The sequence below is a fragment of the Aplidium turbinatum genome, chromosome 2, assembly GCF_918807975.1.
Source record: "Aplidium turbinatum chromosome 2, kaAplTurb1.1, whole genome shotgun sequence".
Classification (NCBI taxonomy): Eukaryota; Metazoa; Chordata; class Ascidiacea; order Aplousobranchia; family Polyclinidae; genus Aplidium; species Aplidium turbinatum.
Window position 1 is genome coordinate 31,546,889 of NC_137473.1, and position 27,929 is coordinate 31,574,817.

Genomic DNA, 27,929 nt, shown 5'->3' on the forward strand with positions numbered 1-27,929 from the left:
CACAGTATCAGCCGTAACTTCCAAATGGACGCATGAACTGCTATTTTTTGTTTGTTTTGTTATTTGACATCGATTGAATAATCTGTGGTGTTTTTGTATTGACTTGTTAAACTAGGGATTGGTATTTTCTAATAGTTGAGGATTCGAATATATTCTAAGTTTACATACAGACGGCACCGCAGGATACATGTCAATTTTATGTGAGCAAACATTTTAATTTAATAGGCCTATGTTCAAAAATAAATTTAATTCGCTTTTTATTTTTTGCTTTAGAACTGTCAATTAAATTTATTTTTCTTTGTCGGAATGCAAAAGAAACGATATTGTGGAATAAAATACAAAATTTTCTAAATAAACAGAAGGCGTCGTTGGATTTTCAAAAAATCTTCGAAAAAGGCTGTCACCGAATCGGGATTTCTCCAAAACGGGCCATTTCGGTAGGCATTGCTAGTAGCACGCTACTGCTTACCACCTTACCTCAGGGAAAACTAACTATAAAATTGGGTATTTCTTCTCATGTAGCAGTAATTTCATTGCATTTACTTGCATTGTTTATTTTTTTTTTGGAACCTTCAAGATCATACTGTTAGTCCATTATAATATTATTACAACGTTTTTATGTCTGATTTATAACTTAAGTTTGTTCATAACTTGTTTAAAATCCGTTTCTTTGTTTTTATTTCAGTTCTCAACGTCATGCCATAGACTTAAATTCTAGCCAATCATCAGCACATCCAAAGAAGAAGGGTGGTTTTGTGATCACAAGTGTCAAGGATAATGTGGATGGGGATGAGAGTCCTGATGATCTTGATGAGTCGCACGCATCCTACTCTGATCTTTCCTATTCAAAGACAACAGACATTGATCATGACCAGGAAAGCTCAGCATCTGAAGATACCCTCCATTTATCACTGCAGGATACTGGAAGTCGAACTAAAAATGCTCATCAAAACCACATTGAAAATATTGCCCTTGTTTCAAGACAAGTGTCCGGGACCAGTGATCAAGTAATTCGATCCCTAAACCATCAAACTGCTCCTCAAGTAAGTTTTGAATGACTGTTGTGTTAACAACATAATGACAATTGTTATGGTGATTGGTGATGCATGAGGAATTGTAGACCTGCAATGGAGGCTAATGATATTTGTGTGGCTGTTTGATCACTGGTGTGACCCGCATTAGCATGACGATACCTTGTTTCACAAATAGTTAAGTCTTCATAACAGTTACCCTTATCTGAGGTGGAGGTTTCAGACCACTTAACTGTCTGGTTCAATCGACGAGTGCTGACTGAATGTGTTGGTGTGAGCTGGCCACGCTGTAATCCTGGGAAATATGGGTACTGCGTCATTGAAGCGCATGCGATATAGACTATGTTCGGAGTAAAGCATTTTATTAATGGCCTGCTCTTCGTCGTCGTTGTGTGAACCTCTGGGACCGAGGGTTTATACTTTTACCACCCCAGATTCACAATGTTCCCAGACTACACTGGAAGGCTACTAGAGAGCAGCCAGTCTTTGGTTTCATCATCCATAACACGCAGACCTTCCATTCTGTTAGGTGACTTGAAGATGGTATAGTCATTGATGATGTAGTCTGCGGTCTGTTTCTCGGCACCACATTCACAGGAGGAGGAAGGGGCCATTTCCCAATCCCCATGGTTGAGCGGAAAAGCCCGACGCCCGTACGGAGACGGTTGAAGCGCACCCATGCCTGTCTTGGTAGTGTTAGGCTGATGGGGCGTGTGTCGACGTCGGGGATGAACAAATAGAGTCTGGTGGTGCTTGACTTCCATTCAGAATTCCATTTATGGTCCGCCCAAGTAGCCGCAGTGATGTCTTGTTCAGCTTCGTTGATCAGAAGTTGAGCGTCTGGCAAGAATTGGTTGATTGCGCTTGATAGATATTCATTAAACTAAAGTGTTATGATATTATATTTATTAATAAATATCATTTTCGGAACCTTAAAATTTTTGGCGGTCTCCAAATTTAAACTTTAGGAAGTACTGAGTGTAAGTTTAATACAGCACCCGGACCCGTATTCTATCAAAGATCTAATTCCTAATGTGCAATGTAATTGTACATAGGCTACCTGAATAAGACCTTCTGATGATCCGTTAGGTGAAACAATTTGTAAAGGCTTCAGATAGTAATAACTATATTTGATTTAGGCTACCTAATGTATGCCCTTCAAAACCATGCCCTTTGTAGGGCTAAACCAGACTAGCCTATTCAATAAATATGTTAGCATACAAAGCGAGCTAAGTCTGTTTATCTTCTCAAGCATAAGTTTTTTGATAAGTAACTAACTGTTTGATCTATAAAGTGTTGGGGTCTGCTACTATTCGGTGAGTCCGATTCGGTGAGTCTGATTTGGTGAGTTCCTAACCTCTAACCTTAACACCTTACCCCTAACCCCAACCCCTAAAATGGCAATGATAATTAGGCTACGGTACCCAAAAATTAAAAAAAAAATTCCCCGTTAAGGAATCGGACTCACCGAAACGGGCCATTCCGAAAGTGTTGACCAGACACTGCAGTACTGCAATTTGCTATAGAACCAACATGGCTGGTCCTTTGGTAGGCTACACAGGGCCATGGAAGTTTGTAATACTTTAAAGTAGACAGGCATTCATTATCTTTTTATGATTTTTTTAGGTTCTTGCCAATGTTCCTGCAGCACAGCAAAACACCGAAAGAAAACAGAGCTCTGGATTTTCGCCTGGTAGTTCTCTTGAATTTTCACCAGACTTACCAAGTGATTCTTCATATGGCTTTGATTTGACTAAGGTTAGATTTTTAAGTTGTGCCGACTTTTAAGTATATATAATATAACTATCAGTTATTTAGTTATGTGACTGACTATGTCAACACTTTAAAGTTTTGTTTTGAGTTTGTGCAAAATTCGGCATTGAAATCATAGCACCTTGAAAAACATTTCTGATTCACCTTACAAATAATATGGGTCCACGTCTTGTAGGTGCAGACAGTGAGGTCCTTGCTAAATAGGTGCGCGCACTGTGGCGTATCCAATAAGTCAACATATATTTCTTTTTATCATCTTTCAAACTCGATTCTGTTCCCACTAGTGATGGTGGGTTACGTTATACTTAAATCTGACCACGAACATTCATTATTATGTGCAGATCTCACTAGGTAGCAATATCGTTTGCTATCGATTTTTTTCTGTTATTAAACTTCCTCACTTGTGTTCAAATCACTTATTAATTTTATGATGATGTTTGTTGATGTGCTGGACATAACTCTTGTTCTCTCTGCATTAGATCAGCTCAATGTCAACAACTGCAAGTTTCTTTTCATGACAATGTGGCTTTTTTATGACACTCGTTTGTTGTTTTATTGCAGTCAAACACCGCAAAAGTGCCATCTGGTGCAGGACAAGAAGTTTCGGGGACTTCTGTCAGAGCTGCTCTGCCAAAAAGTGGAAGTGCAAACCAAAATCAAGCAGCTTCTCAAACTAAGCCATTTGTAAGCAATAGCAAGACAACAAACACATCTTCATCAACCACCAGTGTTTCAGCAAATAGCGCCTCTTCTGCTTCAAGCAGTAGTGCTTCCGTAAAACCCACCTCTTCAACTAACGCCACTCTTCAGAAAGGAGGTTCTCGGGTGTATAAAGTTGTCAAAAGAGAAACAGGTCAGCCTGTTAGAAAAGATATCGGTCGCTGGTTTTGTTTTGACTACGGTGATGTACAAACGCCCAACCTTGCTTTCGTTGCACCATCAGCCAGTGACTCTAGACTCAATGTTCATGATCAATTATATGCTCATTCTACAAACCAAATCTCTCTATCCATGTCTAGCACATCTGTTCCTTCCAGTTCGAGTGCTTACAGCTTGCAACATTCCGACAGTGCGTCTTCACTTCAAAGAGACCCAATTCCCCAGACCGGGTCTAACTCTGCAGTCCAACATTCAACTAGCACGTCATCGGTGAACCAAGAGCTAGAAGCTCGCAAACTCCTCAAGTCTTTTAAAAAGGGCGCGGGAAGTGAAAGCTTTACTGGCGATGACAGGTAAGTAAATCATTCTTGTTTACTTTTCAATTCAGAGCGATAGTTTTGAACGCTTACAATCCCATGGTCTTCGTTTTCGAAAGATATTGAGCAGGAAACCATTCCTAGTATACTACATCGCCTGTATACTAGGTCATGTATACTACAATCTACAAAGGAAGTGAATGATATGAGTTTTATGTACAGTCTTTCTGAAGCCCTTAAACTTCTCAAAGAAAAGCTCGTTGAAAGGGAAAGGCGTAAAGAAAAAGATGCAGGCTATTGTTAGTTGGCCTTCGGCATGGTTTTATTTTTCAGATTGTGTTGCTTTTGCTTTATGAGAATTGGAGAAAGAGTTGCCACCAACATTGTTGCACCACTAACATTACGAAGACTTCATTTTAAAGCCTCCTTTTCTTGATTTCATTGTTTGTCCCGATAGCTCACGTGACTAAGCTCTTGCTCTCGACGTGAACGAATAAACGGCAAGATCAAGCGCTACTGGTTGGACATTTGGTATGTGTGCTTGAGCAAAGCACTTCAAGATCAGGTCTCTGTTAAGCGGTGCCTACTGCCTAGTGAATTCCAACTGGAAGGAACTGCACTTTGTCAATCTCGAAGTCAAGCATTTTTAATGGAGCCGGAGCCTTTAACTCGGCTTGCTGTAGAGTCGAAGCAACAAAAAATGTAACAGCTTATAAACCGAGAGCCTACGACAGAAGATTTCACCCCATAAGGTACAAAAGGTTTGAGCCCTTGAAGTTACTGGGGTCAACCATGTCACTCACAAAAAGTATGGAAGATTGACCGCACCGGGTGGATCTGGACCCTAGAGCCCCCTAAAAAGCCCAAAAAGGGGGTTAATTTCACCCCATAAGGTACATGGACCAAACTTGGTGAAAACGAAGTTCTATGTCAGGACATCACAAAAATATCAAATCTAACAATATTTTCGAGTGGAAAGGTGATGTAAGACTCCCCCCAAAGTGACCCCCCAGGGGGTTAATTTCACCCCATAAGGTACATGGACCAAAGTTGGTCAAAACGAAGTCTTATGTCAGGACATCACAAAAATATCAAATCTAACAATATTTTCGGGTGGAAAGGTGATGTAAGATGCCTTCAAAGTGACTTCCCTTAATGTGACCCCCTCGGAAGGTTTATTCCACCCCATAAGGTACATGGACCAAACTTGGTCAAAATGAAGTCTTATGTCAGGACATCACAAAAATATCAAATCTAACAATATTTTCGGGTGGAAAGGTGATGTAAGATGCCTTCAAAGTGACTTCCCTTAATGTGACCCCCTCGGAAGGTTTATTCCACCCCATAAGGTACATGGACCAAACTTGGTCAAAATGAAGTCTTATGTCAGGACATCACAAAAATATCAAATCTAACAATATTTTCGGGTGGAAAGGTGGTGTAAGATGACTTCAAAGTGACTTTCCTTAATGTGACCCCCTCGGAAGGTGTATTTCACCCCGTAAAGTACATGGACCAAACTTGGTCAAAACGAAGTCTTATGTCAGGACATCACAAAAATATCAAATCTAACAATATTTTCGGGTGGAAAGGTGATGTAAGATGTCATCAAAGTGACCCCCAGAGGGTTTATTTCACCATAGAGTACATGGACCAAACGTGGTCAAAACGAAGTCTTCTAGGGCACCACAAAATATCAAATCTAACAATACTCTCAGTTGGAAAGGTGATAAAAGACCTACCCAAAAGTGAATCTCCTCCTATAGTTTAATTTACTTCATCCCTTTCTCGAACCAACCTTGGTGTAACGAAAGTGCTATGCCAGGATAGTACGAATGGATTAAATTTAAAAATATTTTTATATAGGTTTTGATGAAATACATTCACAAGCTGTCCCATGATGCATGAAATGGAACTATAGCCTACTTTACAAAAAGTTTTTGTATAAATCATATTAAGTCAATCGAAAAAAGGCAACAGGACATGACAATACATGGCTTTGTAACACCAAAAACAGAAAGTACGTAAGAAGCATATAGGCTACAGTAGCCAGAAAATTGATCCAAGATCTTGATACCACCACTAAATGTGGACTTAATCGAACAACTGACTATCCAAATCAAAACGTTTCGAAATGAATCATTTGGAACGTTAATTTAGGCAGTAATGAACATTTTCCAGCTGCTACAATAAATAACCCAATAAACCCAATGCAGTAAATTTTTGTTTAATGCCATTTGCTTCATGTCTCCAATCAGTTATTGTAACTGTTCATTCATAAACAGAGATTGTTTGTGTAAATGTAAACGGTAACTCAATTGGTTAGCGCGTCACTTCTGGAACGAAGAAGCTTCAAGATCAATAGCGGTGCTGGTTCGACTCTCGGGGTGTGCGCTTGAGCAACGCACGTTAAGGGCTGCTCTCCATTCAGCGGCATCTAATGGATGGAATAATTCCCCGACAACAAGCCTTCAACAATCGGAAACTTCACTCTGTCAATCTCGGTGACCGGGCCTGCGCCAGTGATTCAAAGCCTCTACAAGTATGCGAAACTGCCGGGATTAAGCTCTGCAAGAAGCTTTCCCAGTCCGAGGATAAAGATTCAATCAATCAATCAATCACTGGTGTCGCTTTTACTTTCTTCGTCTTATTCTTCAGATTCATACAATTCTCCTGTTATATACAGAGAAATAAAGACTGTACGAAACAATTGCTATTATGCACTACAGATATGCGTAACATACAATAGTAATTTTATTATCTTTTACAGACGTCTATTTTTCTTCGAATAATGCAACATTGCAACTTACTATTAACTGGAAAAAGTTCAACATTTATTTGTTATTTAGTGCACCCAGGCATTTTTCTCAAGATTGCAGAAACTATTGGTTATAGGTTCCTAAAACGAAACTTTACAGCCAGTTATTGGCTAATGTTTACAGTAAGAAAGTAAACGACTGATAGACCAGGAGAAAGTTTTATATTTATAAAGGGTAACCCAAGCGACATCCAATGCTGTTTACCTTCTTCTTGACTTTCCTGGATGAGATCAGATTCCACGCAGAGACATCTAAAGATGCTTTATACCTTTACCTTCAAACCACACCACTTTATAAGAACCTCCTTCTTCTTTCCAGCCATACTCTAGCAGCAACGTTGCTGCTTGTTCACTTCTAGTTGAAGATAACCACCATCTTGTGATGAGATGTGTGCGCCTTGTCTTCTGGAGAAGTACTCGTAAACAAAGTGGTAGAGTACTACTATCTACAGTAGCTTCTGGTATGCATGATATCCTTTCATTTTCTTTTTTGGGTTTGTAGCCGTCTAAAAACATTTGTAAACGGACTTCGTTGACATAATTAATTTTCTTGTTTTTGTACATGTTACACACAAAGTTCTCTATGGCGATGATAGTGTCTTCACTAATTTCTTTGTCGTGTCCGAGTTGGCTAAAAGCTGCCTGCGCTTCGTGGTTTCCTTGGAGTAATTTCAGCGGCCGCACTTTCCCTTTCCTGCTAAATGACGAGGTGTAATCAGAATCTGTAAAGGCATGATATGCAGGTAAACACTTGCAAATCGTCACTCCAAGTGCGGTAGGCCTATGCAGCTGGTTGATGTTGATGTACCGCTGCGTGTTATTGCTTTGCAAGCCAGCTTCTATCCATATCTTTAATGAAGGATCAAAAGTTCCATAGCAACCTAAGCCAATTACAAGACAGTCAGTGTCAGACGTGCGGATAACCACATTGCTTGGGGCTGGTACATCGCAGACAGCTTGCTTTATCTCTGTATATAACAGGAGAATTGTATGAATCTGAAGAATAAGATGAAGAAAGTGAAAGCGACAGCAGTGACAATGAAGAATAAAGAAACGACCGTTTACATTTACACGAACAATCTCTGTTTATGAATGAACAGTTACGATAACTGATTGGAGACATGAAGCAAATGGCATTAAATAAAAATTTACTGCATTGGGTTTATTAGGTTATTTATTGTAGCAGCTGGAAAATGTTCATTACTGCCTAAATTAACGTTCCAAATGATTCATTTCGAAACGTTTTGATTTGGATAGTCAGCTGTTCGATTAAGTCCACATTTAGTGGTGGTATCAAGATCTTGGATCAATTTTCTGGCTACTGTAGCCTATATGCTTCTTGTGTACTTTCTGTTTTTGGTGTTACAAAGCCATGTATTGTCATGTCCTGTTGCCTTTTTTCGATTGACTTAATATGATTTATACAAAAACTTTTTGTAAAGTAGGCTATAGTTCCATTTCATGCATCATGGGACAGCTTGTGAATGTATTTCATCAAAACCTATATAAAAATATTTTTAAATTTAATCCATTCGTACTGTCCTGGCATAGCACTTTCGTTACACCAAGGTTGGTTCGAGAAAGGGATGAAGTAAATTAAACTATAGGAGGAGATTCACTTTTGGGTAGGTCTTTTATCACCTTTCCAACTGAGAGTATTGTTAGATTTGATATTTTGTGGTGCCCTAGAAGACTTCGTTTTGACCACGTTTGGTCCATGTACTCTATGGTGAAATAAACCCTCTGGGGGTCACTTTGATGACATCTTACATCACCTTTCCACCCGAAAATATTGTTAGATTTGATATTTTTGTGATGTCCGACATAAGACTTCGTTTTGACCAAGTTTGGTCCATGTACTTTATGGGGTGAAATACACCTTCCGAGGGGGTCACATTAAGGAAAGTCACTTTGAAGTCATCTTACACCACCTTTCCACCCGAAAATATTGTTAGATTTGATATTTTTGTGATGTCCTGACATAAGACTTCATTTTGACCAAGTTTGGTCCATGTACCTTATGGGGTGGAATAAACCTTCCGAGGGGGTCACATTAAGGGAAGTCACTTTGAAGGCATCTTACATCACCTTTCCACCCGAAAATATTGTTAGATTTGATATTTTTGTGATGTCCTGACATAAGACTTCGTTTTGACCAACTTTGGTCCATGTACCTTATGGGGTGAAATTAACCCCCTGGGGGGTCACTTTGGGGGGAGTCTTACATCACCTTTCCACTCGAAAATATTGTTAGATTTGATATTTTTGTGATGTCCTGACATAGAACTTCGTTTTCACCAAGTTTGGTCCATGTACCTTATGGGGTGAAATTAACCCCCTTTTTGGGCTTTTTAGGGGGCTCTAGGGTCCAGATCCACCCGGTGCGGTCAATCTTCCATACTTTTTGTGAGTGACATGGTTGACCCCAGTAACTTCAAGGGGTCAAACCTTTTGTACCTTATGGGGTGAAATCTTCTGTCGTAGGCTCCCAGACTATTAGGCTCCTGAGAAACTCATGAGTTAGTTTTATTACATTTATGTGACGAGACGAGCAACTATGAGAGATGCCGACTATGTCACATTTTGAAGCATTTTTTACAGAGCGGGTTGTTTCGTCACAGATCAACTAGCGAAATCATAGTACATACAAATCATACCTTACATTAAACGTATGTAAACGTTGAATCAATGAAAATGCGGATTTCGCTAGTTGTTACTCAGACAACAGCGTCTATCATATTTGCATTAATTCAACGTCTGCAGACGACTGCAGAAACAATGTGAAAATGATGGATTTTTCTGCCTGGGTAGTGAAATAATGAACATTGAGCACTGGGCAGCTATGCATTTTGTTTGATGAGTGTGAAGTTGATCGCAGACAAGCCCCGTAGTTACCTGCTACAAGAGTATGAAACGAAAATTATGAAGTCACACAATATCTGAGATGTTTTATATGTGCGGTAGTACTCTCAAGCAGGGCCGTTGAGAGCGTAACTTGGGCCCGGTAAAAACGAAATTTTCGGTATTCAAAGGATACGCAGACTCTCGACTCTTTGGAAAGGTTACGACATACCGTGCCCGAATAAAAACTTACCCTCTGAACTACCCTGTCAAGTGTCAACGTTACTGCTCTCAAGAGACATAGCACATGAAAGCAATTTATTAACATTATGTAAGCTAGGAAGCTGATGCTACGTTCCACGAATTACTAATAACTAAAGCAGAGTTACCACACGGTCCATATTTCTCATATTTGTCAATGTTTTGAAGAGCAGTGTTTTAAAAAACTCATTTGTATTTAATTTATTGTAACTCATAAAACTCTATTGTATCTAATTTTAAAAAATGTACGTAATTTATACACAAGTTCAATTTTTTTTCTCCGGAGCTGGAGCCGGAGCTACTAGCATGAAACCTGACAGCTCTGAATCTACTACTATAAAGCCTGACGGTTCCGGAGCAAGAACCACTGGTGTAACCCCTGACAGCTCCGGAGCCAGATCTTTTTTATAGTGGCTCCGCAGCCCTGCTCTGTGGCAAAGCCTGCGCTAATAATTGTTCAAAGTCTTTACAAGTGCGCGAAACTCCTAAGATTAAACTTCCAAAAAGACTTTCTCAGACTAAGAACAAAAAGTCCCAAAACAAAAAAATAATCCCTTTGTTAGATACCCCTACATAACATCTAATGCTAGTTTAGTTGCTTACTAAGAAAACGAAAAGTTTGGGTACATGCACGGTGACTAGTCTTGTTCAACTTACCAGAAACGTCTTGTTCTCGCATTTCCTACTGCAGTATGCCATGATTTAGTTTAAAAACTTTGTTAAGTAAAAAAAAACTGTACAGTAGTTGGAATTAAATTCTTAACCACCAATGTGTTTGGGGTGAAAGAAAGTGTATTTTGACTTTGTTGCTTGTATAAGGTACTGTAGTTGCGGTTCACTGTAATCTTCTTGTCCAGTAAACTTTAAAAACTACATGAGTATCAAATAACATGCTAAACAGTTTTTATGTACTTGTTGTTTTCAAGATGTAAACATTTTTTATTCGAAAATCACCTTGCCCTAGGTATTATCTTTCTAAAGCCATGTCCTTCGCCGGGCAGTTTGCCTTTATATAAATAGATATGACCTTGATACCTCCATTGCTATGCAGTCGGTTCTCGCAGCATCAGCTGTTGTGTACTGAGGCTATTGAAAGCGTGACAGTTCAATGCACAAAAAACGTAGTTTGATTTCTAATATGAAATGTGAATGAGACGTTTCTAAAAGTATTGCTGAAATTTAAATCCTAAAGACAAGAGCAGCTACAGAACATGAAAATTGCGGTCATGCGGCACTAATATTTTTTTGATAACATGCTCATAGTTGAATTTGCCAGCATGGAAAATGTAGCAGAAAGAAGCTTATCGTTGTAAGCATAGCGTTACCTAATACTTACCTAAGAGTTTCTTCCATCTTTATTTCAAGTGTTCGACGTTTTTTTGCAATATAAATTAAAGAACAGTGCGTGCGATTGTGTCAATTAGGCTACTGGTACTTCAGAAAACATCGAAACCTTTCCTGAATATATCATATATTTATAACACTTTATGGCCAGGCTTTAATTGTATTTGTGGACTTTACAATTTAGTTAATTTGTTTACACGAAGTGCGTATTGTACGGAAAGACTTTTAATCAATTGCTTCGATAGTGCCTCATATTTAACTTTAAAATTTTTAATTTTCATACTTTTTGTTTGTTTGTGTGAAACAAAAAAGATTTTTTTCTAAGGCCTTCTAGAGAAGTCAACGCAAGGAAAGACTTGAATTCACAAGAGATTATTCAAACACGCACAACCCAAACAGCAAAATCCGTCATTGTTACATTCATTCAACTTCTGCAGACTTTGAATCAATGTAAAAATGACGGATTTTTCTGTTTGGGAGCATTTAACTATTTCGCTGAAGTATTTCGATTTACTGCTGGAGTGCATCCGCTGTAGTGATTGATACTTTTAACAGGTTATCTGGGGAGAGCATATCGGAACAAGAACTTCTAAAGAATGCCATGCAGTCATCGGATGAACTGAGCATTAACCAAGAACAAGATGACGACAGGTTTGTGTTATTTTTTTATGAGTATTCGTATATAACTATTAACTAGCCTGGCAATAACGATGGCAAGACAACATTCAGGCATGGACCGGACTCAATTTGATGACAACTGAACCTGAAACCTCCACTCATGGCATCAACTACTCATGTTGATGCGCAGTCTGCTGCAAGCAGAGATAGCGACTGATAATGATATAATTTGCCGGTAATATTCTTTTTGAAATAGTTTAATTGCTCGCATGTTAACAGCATAAATATATACAGTATTGTGTCATTAGTATTTTTGCATATTGCTGTCTTATGGTTTGTAAATAAAATGTAGCAGTTTTAGTAGACTGTGCAATGTTCTAGTTACTGTCTATGCATGGCAACTTTCATTGCATAAAGTTTGGTGCCACACAAAAGATCTTTACGTTTATTGTCAAACAGAAATAACATTCTTGCATTGCATTTGCAACTCAATTGTACAAGCTGTTTTTTTAGGTCAGAGTTCATTTTTAGACAAACAACTTAAATAAGCCAATAAAATTCTACCAAAAATGCAATAGTGTTGCTCGGCTATTATGCATAATATGCAATTATTCAATGAGGCTCTTTGTGTCGAAACTCTATTTCGAGGATATACCAAGTGTTTTCACGGCATGAGTCTCTATTCTTGTGCCTTTTGATTGCCACAATGAAGTAATCCACAAGGTTTTAAATTAATTTCAAGGCAGCAATGTGTAACCTTAAAATCTTTTTTTTTAGTTTAGGAAGGGTGGTAATTATGGTGCTTTCATAAAATTTTATCATGAACAAAAGTTCAACTGAAACGCTGCAAATAAATGACTGCCATTTATTTTTTTGACTTACAATCTCAATGTTACCTTACTTTTGAATGCAGTTACCTTATTAACGAATGTTAAAAGGCTGGTTTGTTGTTGTGCCACACACAGTAGTCATTTGTGATATTTTTATTGATCAACTTCTTCCAATTCCTGATTTCCGTAATCCTTAACTTTGACAAGGACTCAAGGAGAATTTATAAGTTGTTTCCATAGGCATTGCAATGCGCTTTGTCATTTGCCTCAGGTTGAGATTTTGCTTTAAAACGATTTATATTTTTATAACTGTAACCATTATTTTATACTGTTACACTTCTGAAGGGGATTTCACATTTTTGGGCTATAATATAATTTGAGGCAAGCGCAGGCTTTTCGCCGACATGTGTTTCAAAGTACAATAATTGCAGTTGGATTTTTGTTCGTGGTGTTTTTTAATTACATGCTTTCAAGGTGGAAAACTTCCTGCAACCAAAAGGTCAATTATCTTCGCTTTTTCTTGAACGATCGATTTCGATATTGAAGTCTTTCTATTTCATTTATCCTTATTGTGATATTGAGCATTTGAGTCTGTTAAGTTAGAAGTAGGGCAAGTTTTTATTAAATAAAAAAAAATTGACTTCATTGACCAAACGAAAATTTGATGAAAGTGAACCATTGTTTCTTGCATTTTATGGTGCTTTATCGAAAAAAAAAGTAACTTAATGAAAAACATTGAAATCCTCAAGAGAATATGTTATAGGCACGACTGAAGCTATACAACAAGCAGGCAACTAACTCCACAATGAACATCACATTCACCAACAACAAGAGTTGAAATGTGACGTAATGTTCAGTTTAGTTGATCATTGTCCAAAGGAGAGATAGAATAATTTGTTCCTGGAGCAGTACTGTTCACAATCATGAAAGAGGCTAATCGAAGGCTGTGACCATCAAGGGCTATAGTCGAAGGGGTGCCACTCCTCAATCGACCGCACGTCTTTCGGTGTCTTGCCAAAGACACAGCCACATGCTCTCGAGCAGTGTCGAATCGGCGCTCAATTAACTTTTTGGTCTTCCTATCCATTATTTCGGAAATGTCGTCAATGTTTTGCAGTGTTTTTAATGTTAAGAAGCTAAATGAAGCACAGATTGAGATTGATGAACAAAAAAATGTTAGTATCATTTTTTCTCAGCATTGGAAAGAAAACATTTGGACTGGACATGTCAATTACATAAAATTGACTTTATTGATCTAAAATTGAAAAATTGACCAAACGATAAAAATTGACTTTTTATTGACCTATCCAGTATTCAATTAAGACTTTGAAACCTACTTCTTGTGTCCAGAACTCTTACTTAAAACCACACCGCAATAAGTTACTAAAAAAAACTTGACTTTCCCTAGTCATAAGGTTATTTAATTTTATTTCTTAATGGTTATCATCACTCTATGTCCTTCATTGTTCTTTTAGGATTTTCTCTGCTTTCTCCATCAATCTTGTTGCTTTGCTGTGAGTATCTTCTTTCTGTTTTCTATGTTTACTTTCTCTGGTTTTGCTGAGTTGCGTAAGAATTTCATTTAAAAAGTTTTTCTGTTTATTTTACTCTTACATTTCTATCGGTGTTTTATTCAGAATTTTTTCTTCCAGGAAAATTTTATGCTAATTGTTTAATCTCTTATTCAAAAGCATCCTGCGGTTTGCTAGCAGGTTTTTCTCGTGCTTAGCTAAAACCTATAAGACATAATTTCCCAGCTGTTGAAATTTTTTGGAAGAATTAATTTTTCAAATCGTTTAAACGATTTTTTTTATTTGTACTCCTATCCTATAAGAAGGCTAAATATCCCTACAAAGCTAAAAACAGGAGCCTCGTTTCCAAGTTGATTTCGATTTTTGGTTTTAATATTGTTCATTGCCGAAAACGTACATTCACAAATTATTTATGTATATACTTCCAAACATCGAGTGGCCTACATGTTCAGAACAGCATCTTTTAAAGGGGGAAACTTCTCCTGTGACACTAACTTCCAAAAACTTGTAGGATTTTCCATTTTTTGACAGCAAAAACGGATCGTTCTGAAGTTCACATAATTGGAGTTGAAGCTCTGGGGGCTGTGTACTAACTCTCACGCCCATTGAAAAAATTTTGAACAAAGTGATATTGTTATGCATCACAAAAGATCATTTACAAAGCTTTATAGTCCATTACAATGACAAAGAAACAAAAATTGAAGTGATATTGCTAGATTAAAGCAAAGCTGACTATCAGTTCGAGGGCCAAAAAAAAACGGAGCTCGCGGTCCAAGTTTGGCCCGCGGGCCTGCAGTTGGACCACGCTGCATGGAACATCTAACGAAATTCTGCAATAGCATATTCTACTTCACAAAAACATTTTTTTTTTATTAATGATTAGTTGATAAGCCATGTAATCAGTGGCTCCGAGAGGGGGGGGAAGTCGGGCCAGTTTCCCCCCTAGCAAAACATTGTAAAGGAAAAACGAGTAGTTTTTTGTTTTTGCACTTTTGAGGGGGGCCCATTTTTAGTACCAAAGTAAAAATGTACCAAATAAATAATCAACAAATTCTTAAAAAGTGCGTAGTTCCAAGTATTTCTCAATCATTGTAAATGTCACTCTCGATGCTTCTCATCAAGAACAAATCATTTTCGTGTTAGGTAGGCGATGTTGAACAGCTTCAAGACGTAAAATCTGAAGCTGAAATGATTTCTGTATCACTGAACGGTTTCGATTGTATTGATAGTGGCAATTTGAAAACTGGTGCTGTTTTAGCTAAGCGGGAACTATTTTTGCTTGACAATTGAACCTTAACTTCAAAATCTGCGTTGGCCAGGCATAGGATATTGTATCGAACATAAGTTATCTGTTAAAGTTAAAGGTATCAGTCCAAGCACGATTAAAGAAAGGAAATCCTGTAGGCTATATTTTTTGTTTATGGATCATCATCATCATCAGTCATCATCTCTGCCTGCAGCAGATTGCGCATCAACATGAGTTATTTGCTTCCAAGAGTGGCGATTTTGAGCCAGCTCACCCAGTGTCGCCAAGTTGAGTCCGGTCCATGATTGGATGTTGTCTTGCCATCGTTTTGGTTGTCTGCCACGTTTTCTTTTTCCTTCTACTTTTTCTTCTGCGCAAACTTTGCTGATTCCGAATTGTGATTTTTTAGTGTGGCCGAACAGTTTTAAAACTTTTGATTTTATTAACTTATTGCTGCAATTAGATGTAATTTTGTCATAGTTAAAAGATCTTCTGTTTTCGTGTGGTCAAGTAGCCTTTGTTGGTCATGCTTCTTTTGATGTGATTTTGGAAGGTAGTGAGTTTTTTCTTTATTTGAGTTTTTTGTTTATGGATGTTGTTGCTTAGGCTAAATCTAGTTGGAATAAATTCATAATGTTGCCTACAGACAGCGTTGTTCAAATGTCTTATCATTTTTGGAGTAATTGATTATCTGTAAGCTAGTGGCATCTTTAAAGTTATAGCCCAGTCAGAGGAAAAATTCTGAAAAATCTAAAGAAAGCTGTCCTATCATCTTGCAAAGAAAATTGACTTCGAGAGGGTAATCAAGGCGTGGTGCAGTCAAACCCAATGCTTTACATTACCCTTTTGCAATTAAAGCTCTAAAGACGTTTCTTAAATGCATCAAGTTGGAACCAACAAGAGCTTGATCGGAAGCTGAATCAATGCTAAAGTAGCCTACAACTAGCAGTTTTAAATTTGTGACTGCTTTGCATTATGTGGATTACGGTTCTAAACAAGATTCACTAATGAATTTAATGAAATTAAAGAAAGATGTAATCTAAGTAAGAGAAAGCTGAGAAGAGTAGGCTACTACTCGCAAGCTAAAGTTGCAGTGGCAATTATAAATTTAAAAGAAAATGATTTTCTTTTTCTGAGGACAGAACGCTTTTATAACTCCACTTAACTAGCTGAATCATTCAAAGGAAATGTATTCTACCGTACATTGCAAAGGATTCGAATTCGATAGTTGTTGGAATTGACAAATATCAACAAACTCAAACGTATCGTCGATAAGTTTAAAGTACCATGAAAATTTCATCGTATGTCTGTTGTGCAGTTGCGGGCATGTGGGACAAATTTAAACCATTTGTAGGCTACAACAATGACATTTTTCAAGACATTTTAGATGAGTTGGTACTTTTGACAGAAAGCCACATAGCAACTTTCAGCTGCAAACCAGAACGAACCACCCCATAATCTCTACACAAGGAATCATTGATTGTAACTTTCGAAAGGTTTTTCCAAATAGTTTTGTTATGATTTTTTTTGTGTTCCGGCAGCTACCTCAAACGGTTGCGCTTTGAGAACGTGGTTTTAGCAATTACTGAAATTTGTAAAGAATTGTTTGCGCTCCAGTAGGCCTATGACTCAAAACCGATTGAAAAGCCTAACTATACATGTTGTGCATCAATTCAGACGTCGCAAAATTTTATCATTTGATGCTGTGATCCGTAACTTTGCATTGCAAAAAAGCCAGAAAGAGTTGAATTATATCAGGGATGTCCAAAGTCCGGCCCGCGGGCCAACTCCGGCCCACGAAACGTTTTTGTATGGCTCGCGCCTGTTGTTGTACAATGTGTTATTTTTGGCCTGCAGACACACAAAAATCATATAAATTCAACTTGCAGTTTTCAGAAAAATTATTGTGGCTGTTGGCCCGCGAACACTTATTATCAAATCTGGCTTGCGTGGGAAAAAGTTTGGACACTCCTGAATTAAATCCTTGGTTGAACTATTTTCGTTGCCTGTAGGCCTATTGTGTGTTTACAAAGCTTTCTAGACAAAATAGTTTACCTCAATGGCATTTTTGCTGCAAGTGTAATCCAGTGATTTTTACATTGAACGAAGTTCTTTTCATGCTGAGGAAAGTAGGCTAATTTCAGCTTAACATGAACATGCAACGCAATATTTGCTAAAAAGTATTATGGGGCCCATTTTTCGTATTGTTTCCCGACCAGTGCTGATTTCTCTCGGAGGCCCTGCATGTAATGCGGCAGATCGCCTCGCCAATATCACCCCAATTCTTGACCAACATGTTGGCTCCACTGATGGCAATCGATTGTCATCTTTCCGTTATCGAAATGAAGCTCCTTTCGGCATCAGCCATTGACATATCCTGAGACCTATTGATTTGCGTTTGTTTTACATGGCTGCAATTGATCTTGTGCATAAAAGACGACCTTCAAAATGGATTGGTGTGTGTCAGAAAATGGAATGAGAATACATTTAGGCGATAATGGAATTCTGCATTTTTTACTGGCTTAACTATGGTCTGCAACGTGGTCCATGTTTTTGTATGGTATTTCTGAAGTCTTACTCGTGTTTAAAGTGTGAGCAAGTTTTATTTGACCGTATAATGGACAACTCACACGGAATGTATTTAATAACTCCGAGAATTTGTACAATATATTCAATAGATGGGGGATACAGCAATATAATCTATTTCAATTTTCTGCAGTACAGACCCTAGCAGAAACTTTTGATGATGTGGGTAACTCACTCATTGCCAGTTAGCAATGTGACGCTAGAATAAACACTTCAGGAAGTGCTAGCTTGAAAGTACCACAGATCTGGCATGTGAGATTTCAATAGCGAATCTTTAGTCCATGATACACGTGAATAGAAAAATACTATTTAATGCATATTCCTGATGTAATATTAGCATATTCCTGATGTAGTGTATCTACTACCCAGCCAGCAACTGCATGATATGATTCACACTTAGCTTTAAATTTTTCTGAGTGTGTTTCACAACGCAAATTTCAAAACGTGTTTTGAGGACCAGTATTATTTTTTCAGTGGCAATGACACGACCTCGACTGGCGGAATTGACACTAAAATTCAAAAGGCTATGGTAAGTGTCCGTGATTACAACTTACAAAGTTAATCACTTTTATTTCATAAAAACTGTCTTCTGGAATGTAGCGTCAACCTCTGAAGTAGCAAATCCCGTTCGTCTGTGTGCGAAAGTAGCATTACTAGTAGCTCACTTTATTCAAAAACTGATGTGGTAACGTTTAGTCAACGCCAAACTAATCTATTATGAGTAGATTTAACCTTCCATCTGTGCATTGACTTCGTAATTTGTTTGAATCAAGCTTGGGTGTTTGTTTTATCAAGCCGATCCCAAAGAAATACGACCAACTTTTCGACAAAACATTTAAGGTTCTGTTGTTTGAGCACAGAATTCCTGCATATTGAGCAGCTGTTTTCAAAATTCAATGTTGTTTGTCGGGATTTTGCTACCTCAATTCCCACCACTCACCAACGTTATTCTATAACATTATCTACACAAGCAGTGCGTATATTGGGACAGAGTTACTTTTAACCAACGAGGGCTGAGCTGTGACGCCTTTACAACGTTGAACCAGGAAAGCTGCGGTAGACCAGATTGGGTTGTCTGTGTGCTTACTGCGCTGTCTTCAATTAGCTGAGTGGCGAGAGCGCCGGTGCAATGCTTGAAACAACGTCTGTGGGACACCCCTGCAGAGTACATAATGGCATGCCAAAATAATTGAGAGCAGCTGACTTGATGATTGCATGTCTTTGCTGCTTCCATCTGTCTATTGTTCTACATATGTGGTTCATAGTGTACTATTGTATAGTAGTCGTAAATGGCCCCAGCACTGTCACTTGCTTAACTACATTGCTATGTTTCGAAGCTGTTTGTGTCCTAAGGTTATGGCAACTTGAACCTAGAGAATTTAGGACAGGTAAATAACGAGAGTATATATTTCTGAAATGCCTCAAGACTAACAAGGCTTTGAAACAAGGCAAGAAAATGTGATGCAACAAATATAAGGTATCTCCATTAATCACCATCTTCATTGTTTCGTTTCATCAAGCTTTTAAAATCAATACACTTCTTCAGGTGATTATCAATCACATGTGAGGAGGTGGATTGATGGTTGACCTGCCGGCTATGACCTTGTAAGTCAAAAGCGGTTTCTGAAATGAAATAAATGACCTGTCCGTTTCCATTCAGTACATCGGTCTTTATTGACAGTGGCTCAACGCCTGCAGACGTTGAATCATTGTAAAAAAGGATTGGTTTGATGATTGGATGGTCGAATGCATGCGTCACTGTTGAATTCGCCTATGCTGTTAAATGAACACCGGACAATTACCAGCAAATATTATTTTAGGATCTGGTGAAGAAGCATTTGATGATGGCGGTGCGTGACGAAGTCGATGAGTTGAAAGAGAAGATTGCGGAATTGACGAGTCAAAATGAAACTCTGCTTGGCATTCTCCACCCTGAGCAACTGGCTGCGTTACAACCAAAGCACACCTTACTTTCTAATGTCAGGCATAGTTTACACCTACGCAACGTAAATATTATTTAAGTAAAGTACAGATGGTAGCAACTTCCGTTTCCATTCACAATCACTGCCCCCGAAACCTTTTTTGACGAATATTCAAGCCTGTTCGGCAAAACTATGACCACGTTTCATTTGCATTTCCGTTCATCTGTTTGGTTTTGACATTGTTGAAGTGTCATTGAAGAAATTGATGAAAAAAAAATTATGGACATATTGCGAGTTGAACGTGAAATATATTTTAGAAGGTCATATCGTTGCATTGGGATTTCAAACGGATAAAAATCTCATCAGTGAGTCAGCAACCAAATCTGTCCACTTTCGCATTCGTTGATTTCTTTACAGACGCCAGTGTAAAAAAGGATTGATTTTCATTCGGTGATTACCCCCAAACTGATACCACGCACTTACAGTTTAGTTGTTGTGGTGTTATTGTTGATTGGATTTATTCAAACAAGACGTTTTAAAACGTGGTACTTACCAACTGCAATCATTTTACTGCGGAGTAGTTCACGTAGCTGACGTCCGGTACAAATAATGCAACAACGTGTGCGCATATGTGACGTGGTAATCGGTGTACTGATTACTCGATAATTTTTCTAAGTGAAAAAAATGTCATAACCCAGCCAGCAGATCATCAGTTCGTTTTGTAGATTGGTTCAACATAGTCTGTAGTATTTTTCAACTAAGTAGGCTACTATCGGATGATCTATTGTGGCGTGAGTTAATTATGTTTTGTAATACCAATAATAGACGACAAATTTGCAAAATCTCTTCTCCCCCAAAGCTTTAGGCTACAATTACTGACCACTCAGCCACGCATGATAAGCTGTTTTAAACCCTTTCCTGAGCTTATTCCTTAACGTTCAAACTTGGTACTTTCACATACGTATGAAAGCGTTCAAACGCTGGCTCTAAGAATAATAGCTGAATATTTTCTGCCGCTTTTAAAATAAAGTTGTCAATAGCCAATTCGTTCACCGTGTTCTAAATAGTAAACTGTCCATAATGTGGGTTAATTTACCGCATAAAGCCTAATAACTAGGGCAAGTTTTTGCAACTTTTGCAACTTTTTTTTACAGCTTCCGGCAGCTTCCTAAATACTCAGAATTTATGTAGTATGATGTTTTAAGCTGTTTGTAGGAATTTTATATTGCAACTTTTTGCAACTTTTTTCTATTTTTCATGCAACTTTTTACTGCACAACTTTTATCAAGTATTGAGCAAAATGTAAAGGAGTGATTTAAAAAACATGCTATAAAACTGTTTCTAGTACAGTATGGTTCTATTCTCTTTGATTTGCACAACAAAAGCTATGTGATGGATTAGCTGCATCTCAATGTTATCTATGACGCAACAGTTTGCTTGCAAGCTAGAAGTTCAACAACCTCAGCCAAGCACGACAGCACCCGAACTAAATTAGAAGTGGAAGTATGACTTGGCTTTTGGCCAAGCCCGCATAAACGGAAACAGGTTGTGTCTAGTCTTTCGAAGTAAATGAATGGTAAAAAGGTAAATAAATAAATGCAACTTTTTACTGCAACTTTTGTTAAAATTAAGTGCAACTTTCTCATGTTTTTAGTGCAACAAAAACTTGCCCTACTAATAACATCACTATCTTATTACGTGACAAGTCGTTTTTGTAATATGGATGCAGCATTAATAATGATTTTTTTTTCTGTTTTCAATCTGTAGAGGCAACAGTTACCTGTTCAATCCATGCAGCTAGGCCATCCAGTTCCATTATATCAACAGGTAACTTTTATGAGAGTCTCAGCGAACAAAATTTTTCTACCCCAACCACGATGTTTCAATATAAATGAGTCCGTTGTAAACTGTAAGCGATAAAAATCCGGCTCATCTCCATGCAATGTGCAAGATATTATACTTGCGTAATGACAACTTATGTTTATCATTACGCAAGTCTTAGTCTCTCAATGTACGACCACAATGGCCACCAGTTCAACTTGCTGAGCTACATTCATTCGATTTCAAAACATCTATTTTGCTCAAATGACGACAAAACTATCTTGCAGCAACATTCTGTTGATCAATCTTCCACGGCAACCAGCCCTGAACATGCAAGTCAGCCTCTCCTCCCTCACAGCCACCCTGACCCCGCAACATTCCATCAGAGTATGGGAAAGAAGCATTCGCTTCCTTCAAGTATGGCTTTGTGCGTTAGATATTGACCAGTTGGGCGTACATCAGTACGCTTCTGGCAATGCTCAGTTGCTCACACCATGATTAGAAAGAAAAAGCAAAAACTAATAAAGTGGTTTGATGTTCCAGTGACGTCTCGCACATCCACAGAGAGAGTGGTATGTTGCTTTGTCAGCTCTGGGCAAGCAACAACCACTACTCAGCCAGCAACTCAGTTCTTTTTACATTGATTTAACGCCAATGTAATTGCAACTTCTGCGGAAAACGAATCAATGTAAAAAGTACTGAATTGCTAGCTTGCTATGAATGTATAGCTAATTGGCTATGTAAACAGAGCTACGTTTATTAACGAAAGATGTTGGTTATGTACATTGAAGCTGAGCATCTCACACTCATTCTTACTGAATTTAGATTTGTAGAGACGATTGTTTGTGGTCTAAGTGAATGTTAGCTCAGGCTGGCTCACATCGTACATAACATATTTCACATTGTGAATACATCATTACTGTTCGTAGATCCAATTGGATTTTCTCTTCCCAACCAAGTTGGACCCCTTCACAGAAGTCAGGGCGCCATCCCCTTTCAGCAGGCTCTTACAAAACCCACTTCTCTGGTATGTTGTGACGGTGCTTATTAGGGTGGCTCATTTTCCTTGATGTTCTTTAAAATTTTGTCAGTTTGGAATAATGTTCTATTTTGCTCACTAATATTTGCAAACCAAAAATTTTTGTTGGGTTTTGACCTTTGACCCAGGTTCACCCAAGGAGAAATTCTGAATTTTTTCAAAAAATTAGTAAATTTCGAAGGTGTTTAGCAGTATCTGAGCAGGGGATTTCTCAAAATTTGACCACGTGATTTTGACGTCACTTCCTCTGTTAACTTCCACGTGGAACATCTTCACCCTACTCCAAGTCTGAGAGTCACTAATAGTGCATGCTTTTAGTGTCATTTTAGTTGATTTTACAGCCTTTTCGTGGTCAATGAACCTACAAAAAAATTTGGGCACAGAAGGAGAGAGTCATTTTAGAGTATTTCAGGGCCCCTGATTCCGAAAATGCACTTAGTTTTTTTGAATTGGCTCTAGTTTTCAAAATATTCGACGATTAAAATGTTTTTGAAATCGATACTTAAAGGATTTCAATTAGCAAATTACTTATTTTCAGCCCTGTGTACCATTATGATGTCATAATTGCACTTGTCTAGTTCAATTGGTTGATATGTACGAAAGTTCAAAACGCAAGCAAGGGTTGAAATGAACTGTGATTGACGTAAGGGAGACACGAATACTCAATGAAAGCAGTTCAATCTACAAATAGCAACGTTGAATGCTATTTGTAGCCTACAAATAGCCCGAAAGTCATGTGTTTATGAATGCAGCCTTATATTGAAAAGGTAGGCCTACTGAAATGGATACTTGTACAAATGAAATTTTATTCTAAGCCTTTGCTAAGGCCAAGTCTTTGCTGCAAGAAGTTTTTTTCTGGTCTATAGGCTAATAAATGGCATGTAGACTAATAAAATATGCCTTTGACAAGTATAATGCTGTACAAACAACCCAGATAACATGCATGAGGCAACGCAGAGGAGCAACGCATTCTGCGATAGATACAGCGCTATATAAAAACAAGCATTATTATTACTTTGACATGAAGCTGGGTGATCAAGATAAGTCCTGGTTTCCTCCTAAAGTATGCAAACATTGCACTCAAACCAGTTTCTGATGGGCTCAAGGCTAAGAAGAAGTTCAGAGTGCCATAGCATAAAGAGAGCCGTGGAAATTCTGGGTTTATTTTTTCGCTGAGACTTTTCGGTCATTTGTTCGAAATGACTTGAAAAAATTCGGTCATTTTTTATTTATTTCGGTCATTTTAAGTCATTTTTGGTCATTTTTAGTCATTTGACTATATATTTTTTCGGACGTTTTGCTAAAAAATTGGTCAATGACCGAAAAAAAAACCAGCGTGGAATTACCATGAAAATTGATACTTCTGTACGGTGAGCATGTTCAAAAGAAGTTGGAACATCATCATATGGAGTGTGCAAGGCAGCCATTGCGTGGACTTGGCCATTTATGTTTTTTTCTTTGCCCTCTCTTGTTTCAAGTGGTGATTTGCTTGAAACAATAGGAAAACGGGCATGACTGAGAGTAACCTCAATACCTTCAGTAATGCTTTGGAGCACGGTCAAGCTTTTTTCTCAAAACCATTTCTACCACCTACTGTAGCCTAGTAGTTAAAGATTTAGTTATCAAAAGTGGTAGCTGGAATCTTGGCTCCTCATCTCTATCAACGTGGCATTCTTGACTCTGAGGCCAAGATTACGTTCTTCCGCAACAAAGATAATCCTAAGCAGCTACTTTACTGAAGAACATAACTTTGTATTCTCTAATTAATTATATAAATAGCCTTCGTACCTTGACGGGTGTTGCTCAGTAGGCCAATCATAATAAAGAATTGCGTTTGTTCATCAATAGCTTTGTTTTGCTTATTTGTCTAGTTTGTTAAGCAAAACAATGTATGCACTTTGTTTGTACTTAGTAGCTTGTCAGTGTTCATGGAGTTGCTAAACTACTTTGCTTGCTACAAGTTTGTGTTACTGCCTCTTATTGTGTCCATTAAGATGCTAGAATGCATTAGAAGATAGCGAGTGAGCAGTTTCAGGGATAAGAGAAAAGTCAATATTTTGAAAAAATTCAAACCAGGTGAACCAGGGTCAAACGTTAATATTTTTTTGTGAAATTTGGTGTAGGAGGTACATTTACCAAAAGGAACAATATTACAAACTGACGAAAGATTTAAAAGAAAAAAAATTTTTTTCAAGGTTTTGAGCCAGCCTAGTGCTTATGCTAAAACTATTAAATAAACTGACATTTTGTGGTGTATGTGTTTTGATTGCGCGTTGAGTTCATGGGTGTTTCCTGTGTTCATACTTGTAAAATTGTGTTCATTTTCATTTAGAACTTAACTGGTGAAGCTGCTCCTCTGTCTACTCATTCTCAGCAACCGGTCCTTGCTCAGCAACAAGTCATACAGAAACAGCCACAGCAACACCTGATAACCCAGCAACTTCCCAGGCCTGTTAATTACCAATCAACTCAAGCTCTGCAGCATCAGTCAAACTTACAAGTGGTGCCACAACAGCAGGTTGTTTCCAGCAATTTACAACAGCTTCAACAACCACAAGGCTCGCTTGGTTTGCAGTTTTCTCCTCAGCAAATACAAGCTTTGCTGCAACTTGTGTACCCTCAGCTCACGAACCAATTTGCCACCCAACCAAATCAAATTCCTCAAGGGTTTCAGCCCACCCAAGGACTAGTGCAACAACAGCAGCCGGGGTTGTCCTTGCCCTCCCAACAAACGCCATTACAAGCAGGCCAATACCAACCCTATCAGCAACAACAAACCTTATCATCGCAGCAAACAGGCCAGCTTAAAAACGCCGCTTTATCCCAAGTAACGCCTCCTACCTTGCAAGGACAATTCATGCAATCCTCTCAGTCCAGTCTTGCCAGAGTCCCTGTGCAAGCAAGTCAGAGCGCGCCTGTTTTCTCTCGGCAACCACAGCCACCTGCTCACACCATCGTGACGAGTCCTACTATGTCGGGTCATCATGCGCACCCCCATGGCTCACAACAGATGCAGTTTTCAGCTGTTCAATCTGCAAGTGTTCCCACCCCATCAGGAATACCTTCAGCCGGGGTAGGGAGTTCTACCGATCAAAAGCCCCCATCGTTGTAGCAAAATTCTTTTTGTGTAGTGATTTCCGACGTCTAACGATATCACGATATCAACATGTGAAATCACCATTAGTTTGTGTCTGAAAATGCTACTTTGTTGAAATGAAAATCAGGGCTGGAAAAATAAAAAAGGCACTTTTTTGTCGTTTCAACCGCTACAAACGTTAAAATTACGTTTGGAATGTGTTTTTTGATTACATTCTGACTGAGGTATTGTATTTATAGAATCTATGTACTGCTCGGCTGAGTGTCAATAGTGTTATATCCCATGCTTTGCTACATGATTTTCCACCATGCGCTAGTATAGCCAAAAGATGCACTTTGCCTGTAGCAAATCACGTACTTTACGTTGACGTTGAATCAACAGAAATATGCACTGATCTTCAATAGGATTTACACCACGCACTTCAAGCAACTTATGTAGCAGTCGTAATAAGCCAGTAAGTTTAGAATTAAGTGATATCTAACGTTCATTCAACGTTGCCTGGTGGAAACAATTATAAACATGGTTGCAACTTATTCAATCCAATTTCGATTCAGTCTTTTTTGGTTTTGTCAGCACAGGAACTTTTGTCGTAGGTGTAACATGCTGTACCAAAGTATAAAATAAACAACTATCCAGGCTTTATTTAATTGACACTCAATATTGCAACTGAAACAATGTTTTATTTTAACGTAGCTACATTATCTGACTAAAATATTAACGGCAGTTGCAATTTGTAGATTTATTTCAAGGTTTTAATTTTCCAAAACGGTTTGATAACTTGACGCTGATGTAAAGAAAATTGTATTTGCTGTCCACAAAAGTTACCCCCATATCTATTGCTGCTTAGTGTATCTTCGTTGCAGTGACTTTGTGGTTTATGTTGTTTTTCTCTAAAGATCATTTGTTGTTTCTCATCCATTGCTTTGTGAAACAAATGATGATGCTTTGGGCACTCAACGATATCTCGTCTGTTTTCTTTGTCAGCGGACAAACATTTTTATCTGAATTATTTGCTGTTCTATGCTGCTACTTGTCATGCTTCTGTACTTGCAAAAGTTTTTTAGCAAATGATAAGGAATGAACATATTACCGAAGACTCATCATTGAGATTTTGTTCCCTAATTACAAACCTATTCCTTGGCCTGGTTAGTATTAAAATGCCGGAATTATGCAATCGATGATTGAACGAAACAACAAAGGAATGATATTTAAGTTCATGGGAAGTCATTGTGAATTTGTACACTACAAGTACATATGCATGTCAGTGGTCCCCCACCGTGAAGTGTTCTAAGGGTGTGTGTTTGTATGAATGCAACTTGTTTAAGACAAAACATAGGCCTGCTAAAATTTGTGCACTAGAATTCATATATTTAGCAGCAATTTGTTTCAACGTTCTCAGGGTCACTCTAAGGTCAATGGTCCGCAATCCGCATGGTTGCTAGTTATTTGAAATGGGTCCATGATTACAAAAGATTGTAAGCTACTGGCATATGTTTTGTCTTTATGGCTATTGTTTGTGTGTTCTGTAAATTCTCTAAGGTCGAAATCCTGTGATGCAATAAAATAACCAAAAAAATGCAAGCATGCGCAGGAGTAATAACGGTTTGATTTTTATGTTAGAACTTTACGCCCGAAGAAATTTAAAATTTTTGTTCCTCCCCCCCCCCCCATGAAACTTGGTTCATCAGTATCCTCGCTTCTTCGTTTTAATTATCTTGTTTAAGAGCATTTTCTTCATTTACTATATTCCTGATATCCGCGTTAATTTTTTTCTTGAACAATTGTTTAGTCAGCGAATGTTTATTTGACTTAACAATTGTTCAAAGTCACTGTTATTGAACACGTCGTTTTATCCAAAGATTTCTATTCAAAATTTGCTTCAGCTGTACAAATGTTACATCTTAAAATTAAAAGTTTTTACACTAATTAATAGTTTGTGAATTCTGAATTGATGTCAAATGTACAAATTTTACT

General features: G+C 38.0%; 1 protein-coding gene across 1 annotated transcript in view; it reads left to right on the forward strand.

Moving 5' to 3' along the window:
• The window catches only part of LOC145787864 (uncharacterized), a 40,252-nt gene extending 13,271 nt beyond the window's left edge, over positions 1–26,981 (forward strand). The window contains exons 2-11 of the mRNA XM_082599703.1: positions 686–1,043; positions 2,658–2,789; positions 3,366–4,036; positions 11,820–11,915; positions 18,551–18,605; positions 19,897–20,055; positions 21,766–21,825; positions 22,107–22,236; positions 22,749–22,846; positions 25,191–26,981. Coding sequence (XP_082455829.1) covers positions 686–1,043; positions 2,658–2,789; positions 3,366–4,036; positions 11,820–11,915; positions 18,551–18,605; positions 19,897–20,055; positions 21,766–21,825; positions 22,107–22,236; positions 22,749–22,846; positions 25,191–25,970 — 2,539 coding nt within the window. The 3' untranslated portion in view covers positions 25,971–26,981. The remainder of the gene's footprint in view (positions 1–685; positions 1,044–2,657; positions 2,790–3,365; positions 4,037–11,819; positions 11,916–18,550; positions 18,606–19,896; positions 20,056–21,765; positions 21,826–22,106; positions 22,237–22,748; positions 22,847–25,190) is intronic.
• The last annotated feature ends 948 nt before the right edge of the window (positions 26,982–27,929 follow it).